The sequence below is a fragment of the Notolepis coatsorum genome, assembly GCF_963971535.1.
Source record: "Notolepis coatsorum genome assembly, chromosome: 11".
NCBI classification, from domain to species: Eukaryota; Metazoa; Chordata; class Actinopteri; order Aulopiformes; family Paralepididae; genus Notolepis; species Notolepis coatsorum.
In genome coordinates, this window is record NC_140175.1 from 97,943,334 (window position 1) to 97,949,436 (window position 6,103).

The 6,103-nt window shown below is 41.0% G+C and overlaps 2 protein-coding genes across 3 annotated transcripts in view; one reads left to right on the forward strand and one right to left on the reverse strand.

Annotated features, from left to right (window-relative positions):
- Positions 1 to 919: 919 nt before the first annotated feature.
- On the reverse strand, positions 920 to 2,626 carry mrps18c (mitochondrial ribosomal protein S18C). Its single transcript, XM_084324528.1, has 6 exons — positions 2,522 to 2,626; positions 2,250 to 2,308; positions 1,869 to 1,952; positions 1,702 to 1,759; positions 1,536 to 1,595; positions 920 to 1,072 (listed from the first exon to the last, which is right to left on the reverse strand). The coding sequence occupies exons 1-6, from the start codon at positions 2,586 to 2,588 to the stop codon at positions 996 to 998; spliced, it is 405 nt and encodes a 134-aa protein (XP_084180654.1). The 5' UTR covers positions 2,589 to 2,626; the 3' UTR covers positions 920 to 995.
- Positions 2,627 to 2,932: 306 nt separating this feature from the next.
- helq (helicase, POLQ like) overlaps positions 2,933 to 6,103 on the forward strand; it is a 26,979-nt gene continuing 23,808 nt past the window's right edge. For both annotated transcript variants that reach the window (XM_084324072.1, XM_084324071.1), the window contains exons 1-3: positions 2,933 to 3,622; positions 3,716 to 4,364; positions 5,272 to 5,450. In XM_084324072.1, coding sequence (XP_084180198.1) covers positions 3,440 to 3,622; positions 3,716 to 4,364; positions 5,272 to 5,450 — 1,011 coding nt within the window. In that variant the 5' untranslated portion in view covers positions 2,933 to 3,439. The remainder of the gene's footprint in view (positions 3,623 to 3,715; positions 4,365 to 5,271; positions 5,451 to 6,103) is intronic.

Below are 6,103 nucleotides of genomic sequence, written 5' to 3' on the forward strand. Positions count from 1 at the left end.
CAACTTGCCTGTTTTGAGAAGTTAAGAGTTATGCCGACAAGTGAAAAGCAAAAATCTGATTTCATTCCATAATAACATGGTCTCATAAAAAAAACTTAAATAAAGTACTAATCGACCACAGGTAAAAAAAAAAATACCCCTAATGTATGTTATGTTACAATATAGCCATAAGTCATATATTTACGTTTGGTATCCGGTAGTCAAACCAACAATGATTGTGGTCACGGTGCTCTCATCACTAGACTAAACCACCCATTCTGATACAAACACAGCAATACTATGATGACGGTTGGTTTTAACGTTTGGCGGTTGTGGTTAAGTTATAAGGTTAGGGTTTGACGGTTAAGGTTAGAGTTAGGGTTTGGGTGAGTCTCTGTAGTTTTGAGGTAAAGGCACTTGGTCTTCCATGTGAGCACCCCTGGTTCGCTCCCCAGTAGGGGAACCCCAAAACGTTTTCTGAAAATGTTAAAAGTAAATGTCTTGTGTGTATATGTACTTTTTGTAATATGTACACTAGTTTCATAAATACGTCAATATATTACTTATGGCTATGAAATAACGTACAATATGTACCTTTTTCCTGTCGTAGTACTTTGTTTACATATTTCAAGTGAGATCGCGCTGAAATACAAGCGCGTGCGTCTTCATGCTGCCTCGTCCTTTCTGGGCAGCAAGCCACGCCAGCGAGTTTTATTAATTGGGGACCCTTTGTTACGGCGTTCGCTACAGACAGTTGAAAATAAGGAATTCCCCTTATTCTACTTGTGAGAACGCTACAACATTTTAAATGTTTATATTAAATATGTACATTAAATGTTATTAATAAAAATGTGTGTGTTCATGTTACACGATTTGACTTCACTTAGTTCTGTAATGCTTTGACAAAAGTAAGGGTTGACATCATGCACACGACCATGAATCCGGCAGAAATACTTTATTAAACACATAATTGCTGATTGATTCCACGGATGCCGGTGAAGACAGAAAACGATGCACTACGCCCACTGTCTGATATCACAGATGTTGGGATCCTTCATAAACTGGGGGTGCTTGTGGGTCACGGACATGAAACCTGAGAAGGAAAACGAGACGTAATTTATTATAAGAACTTAATTCATCAGAATATTCATAAGATGTAGATTTGTACTTTTACAAAACGAGTGATGTGAACGGGTCAGTTTTTGTGCAATACTCTCCCATGGCAATGGCTTTCTAATAAGTGAATGTATAAAATGAGTTGACCCAGAGCCTTTCATGGTACCATGAATATTACTGGGTACTGGGTAGTACAAGTCTTCAAAGGTAAATGAAACATAACTTTGGATAATCTACGACTGAAAAGTTGCGCAATCTTTTTGAAAGCCAGGGAGGACGTGTAAGGCCTCTGCAAGGGCTACAGGCTGATCTATGACTACTATACACAATACATGTGGGCTATAGACATTCTACTGTCGATGTGAAAAAAAAACATTTATATATGGGGAAAGTTATTTGGGTTTATCAATATTAATCTCATGTGCACAATCTTAACTGACCCATTGCTTGAGCTTTCTTTATGGTTTTTGAGATCTCTCGCTGTTTTCTGCCAGATAAGCCTGTAAAACAAAGAAAAGAAAGAATTTGCAAAAATCCTCAAACAGCCTCAGCGGTAGGCAATATAGTGCTACAGACAGGCCTGGTCTGGACCAACCGGATCTGTACCTGTTATGTGCCGGCCATAAATCCTGCCTGTGTGAGGGGATACGAACTGCGACAGCAACTGTAGAGGATAAATAACTGAGTAAATACACAATGAATACAGTACTTACAATCATATCATGTGATCGGGTAAGAGTTTCAAATTAATCAGTTGTGTCTTAAATACAGACCTGAGTATTTTTGTAGCTCACTGTGACATTGGCGAGAATGCATTGCTTCTCTGGCTCCTTGTATGGGTTCTCCATCTTTATAGGCTTTAAAGTGAAGAGTAGACAAGCGGTTATTCAGCACGACAGGCAGGGTTTTTGTGAAAATCAATGAAAATGGATTACTGTATACCAGTCATTAACAAGTGCCCTCAGCCCCCATTCCCGGATTGATTGAACATTTTATTAACAGATTGCAGAATGGGTACAATACAGTACGGCTCAATACACACAATTGTTAAGGGGATGCAGACCAGAGAAAGACTTTCGTCTTGTTTACATCAGGGTCCCCCATTTTCAATTCATCATTATGACATACTAACATGACATACATCTATAACTTACCATGTCATCGTTCATCTTGGTTACATTTGCGACACCCGATAGACTCCTTAGGCAGTGATCTGTATAATATATAAGCATAGGCCAGAGTCAAATATAATGTCATTATGTTTCATAATAATGAGTTTGGTCTATACATTCACCAACGTTAGCTAGCTGTGAGGAGCTGATGGACAAATGCATCTTGCATTACTATAGACTATGGTCATAATTGATTGATATCTTGTTAGCGTTAAAGTAATAGAGGTTAAAGTAACACGTAATTGTTGTCTTACTTGTAATCCCGTGCTGTGAAAACACATGTTTTAATGTTTGCACGCCTCTCACAGCAGCGAGAAGCATTATTTGACCTGACAGCGGAGACCGGATGTTGTCACCAGCCGCTGATTCCTCCGGTGTGCAGCCGTTGGGTTTCCACGGCTAAGTATTAGCACCTAACACTAACTTGTTCCTACTATGCTATTTAGTATCATACTGCATGGAACGGGGCTGTAAACGACGACAAAATTACAATATAATAAATTAAATATAAAGACTGTGTCCACAACATGGCATACGATAGGTAATTGACGACGTGTAGCTTAAAGGTGATATTATGATATTCAACTCTAGTTTCTGTCGGAGTTAATTCGACGTCGCACGCTTCTCCTCGGGCTCTGATAGGTTTAAATCCGTGGATGTTTGTTTACTATTTCGAAATGGTTCACCTGAAAACTAGAATTAGTGTTCACTGATCACACGTCTTTGACTTTTTGTAGCGACTTTCGTTTTTTTTAATACACACTACAACGTTTATGGACGTTTATGGTTTCTTGTCCCCTTTGCTTTTAACCACAGCGAGCTGCCAAGCGAACGTTAGCCAGCTACTAGCACCTAACGTTAACCAAACTGTTTGTGTTTGCTGTTAATTATTTTGTGCACCAGTCATAATAACTGACTATTTATTTTTCCTCCAACTTAGCTTGTTAACCTGTATAGCTATGTTGCAATATGTGTGTGGCCGCTTTCGTTCCACTTTGGCTCGTCTTGACATGTCTGCATACCACCAACTGTAGTTACAGGTTGTGTTAATATGTTGCGGTGAGAGAGACAGTCCTGTGTCCTGTGAGTTGTGTGAGGTCAGTCCTGTGAGTTGTGTGAGGTCAGATACTGTAGCTGAGGTGACATCTCACTGATCTCAGTCGGCCTGAAAAATGAATGCCGAGAGAAGAGAAATTAATGTTAAGAGAGTGTCCTCGAGGAAGAGGGCGAGGGACAGTTTTAAAGGTTATTTAACACCGGTCGGAAAAAGCGCAAGCACACCCGGAGGACAATGTCGTGACAACACAGGAGAGGGGCCTTTCACCAGAACCATGGCCGATATAAAGAACACCTCGGTGCGTTTTTATACAGAGCATTGATCTGAGGAATTTGGTTAGAATTGATGAACTGACAACTAGCTAACGTGTCTCCTGTTTTTCTCTTGTCAGTGTTGCAGTGACAGTGAAGATTTGTTTGGGGACTATGACAGCATCCTCGGTGACAGCTCCTTCCTGGCGAAGCTGGACAGTGTGGAGCAGAATCTAAGGCAGGGTGGCCTCGACTGTGCACCCACCACCACGGATCACGTGGAACAAGCGAACCCCGACTTCACCGCCCTGCGCTCGTCGAGAGACGAGTGTCTGAAACATTCTTGTGAGGACCACCTCACCGACTCCATCCTGGACGCTTTCGGAGAAGAAGACATTCCAACCGCACAGCTCGCTTTTCAAGAAGAGGTTCTTCAGAACGCAAAGAGGAGCCGATTGCTCCATGGGGACAAAACCTCTACGCCTCTCAGAATCCCACATGTGACCAGTGGAGATAGAACTGAGAAGCTCACCGCCAACGTCCTTCCTAAGGCGAGGAGAAGCATGACGGATCACCTGAAGAGAACTATGCTGTCGAATGCAGCAGCTCCCTCCTGTGTCTCCAGGACCTCAGTGCTGAAGGAGGCTGTTGTTAACAAGGAGATGGGCGTTGCCATGCATACCATGGAAACGGTATCTACGGAGATAATGGACCTCGGGCCCTTCTTTGGTCTTCCCACCAAAGTGAAGGACTTGATATGCAACCTGAAAGGAATCAAAGACTTGTATGGTGAATTAGCATTATCTGCCGTATATTATTTGTACTTGCCTGTTACACAGTAAAATAATGCAGATAAGGAGAGGAATTTGAAATAGACATTTTCTAACTTGAGAACATAGTAGTAGTAGTTGTATTCAGTCACACACAATACAATACACAATCATTCAACAATCTTTGATTTGGCAGTGCCAGTGACTGAAAAGGTACAGACTGAAGCATAATGCTTATACATGCCTGACCTATATTCTTAACAAAATTAAGACTCAAACAGTATTCTAAAAGAAAACAAAAAAGAATTATTCACATTTGTAATCTTCAAAAATAGCTATACAAACCATTTTCTTAAAAACTAAAAGCGAATTACTCATTCTTAAATGTATATCATTGTTCCACAAGTTAACCCCAACAATAGAAATACATCTCCTTTTAGCTTTTTGAACAGTAAATTTACAAAATGTCTCTCAAATCATATTTTCTTTCATGTATTGAAAAAAAACCTTTGCACACCGTCCGGGAGTAACTTTGCTTTAGCTCTGTACATTATTTGCATAATTTTATAATAAACCAAATCATAAAATTTCATAACATGAGACTTTATAAACAGTGGATTTGTGGTCAATGGTCATAGTATTAACCAGCCTTATAAAGGCTCCGAAATGGCTCGCTTTTACAGTAAGACTATCGGATTTACAGTCTTTTTAAATGTCAACCCCCCATTCTTCCATACAGTAAGATATGTAAGGAAGTATAAGTGAGCAGTAAATGATGTACAAGGCTTTATAGTTTACATAAAACACTCTAAATGAAATAAAGTTGGGCCAAAGCTGTTCCCCTAGCAATGGAATTCTTCCGAAAAGGTCTGTATCCCATGTCACCCTGATGGTCGGTCACTGTCCGACCCCTCCTGTGTTTTCAGATTGGCAGAAGGTGTGTTTGAACCTGGACTGTGTTCGGGAGAGGAGAAACCTGATCTACTCTCTGCCCACCAGTGGAGGGAAGACTCTGGTTGCCGAGATCCTCATCCTCAGAGAGTTGTTGTGCAGGAAGAAGGATTCTCTTCTCATCCTGCCCTACATATCTCTGGTGCAGGAGAAGGTACTGCATGACCTAGAGACACTTAAAAGAATCATAGACTTGTCATATTCATGTAAAAACTGTTTTAATAATTGTCTGATATTGTATGTGGTATGTTCTGATTATAAACTAGTGCAGTGGCTTTTGGTATTGCTGCTTGCAGCGTTGTTGAGGGCGACAGCTTCACCCCTGGAACTGTGTTCTAGACAGAGAACTGTGGTATGGCTGCTTGCAGTTCATGGTCCATGGGCAGGTCGCCTGTTGGTTCAGTTGGTCCATGGACAGGCCGGTCTGTAGCCTACCGTAATTTCCGGACTATAAGCCGCTAGTTTTTTCCCACGCTTTGAACCTCGCGGCTTATACAATGACGTGGCTAATTTATGGATTTTTCTTTAAAGGTGACATGCATTATAAATGTCTTTTTTGAGTCTCTAGCATTGTATTATAGTAATAGGAGTTAGTATCAATGTGTTTTGTGTCTAAATACCATATTGGCAGATTGCTCTCATTCAGCTCAGACCATTTCCTGCTCGATTTTAATTAGGTCATTCTGATTTGACTCGCATCGTGACGTAATGAGGCGAGGATGGAGCGGATAGTGATCCGGCTCTGTGGTTGTAGCGCACCAAACAGGGTTTGACAGAGCGAGCGAGAGAGAGAGAATCAGATAGACC

What these genes read in the sequence shown, in the direction of transcription:
- mrps18c (XM_084324528.1), bottom strand. Translation starts at nt 2,588, where the DNA reads ATGCTTCTCGCTGCTGTGAGAGGCGTGCAAACATTAAAACATGTGTTT. An exon ending in CCAAGATGAACGATGACATG is followed by an intron (nt 1,953 to 2,249) that starts GTAAGTTATAGA and finishes TTCACTTTAAAG; the next exon opens with CCTATAAAGATGGAGAACCC. An exon ending in TGAGCTACAAAAATACTCAG is followed by an intron (nt 1,760 to 1,868) that starts GTCTGTATTTAA and finishes TATCCTCTACAG; the next exon opens with TTGCTGTCGCAGTTCGTATC.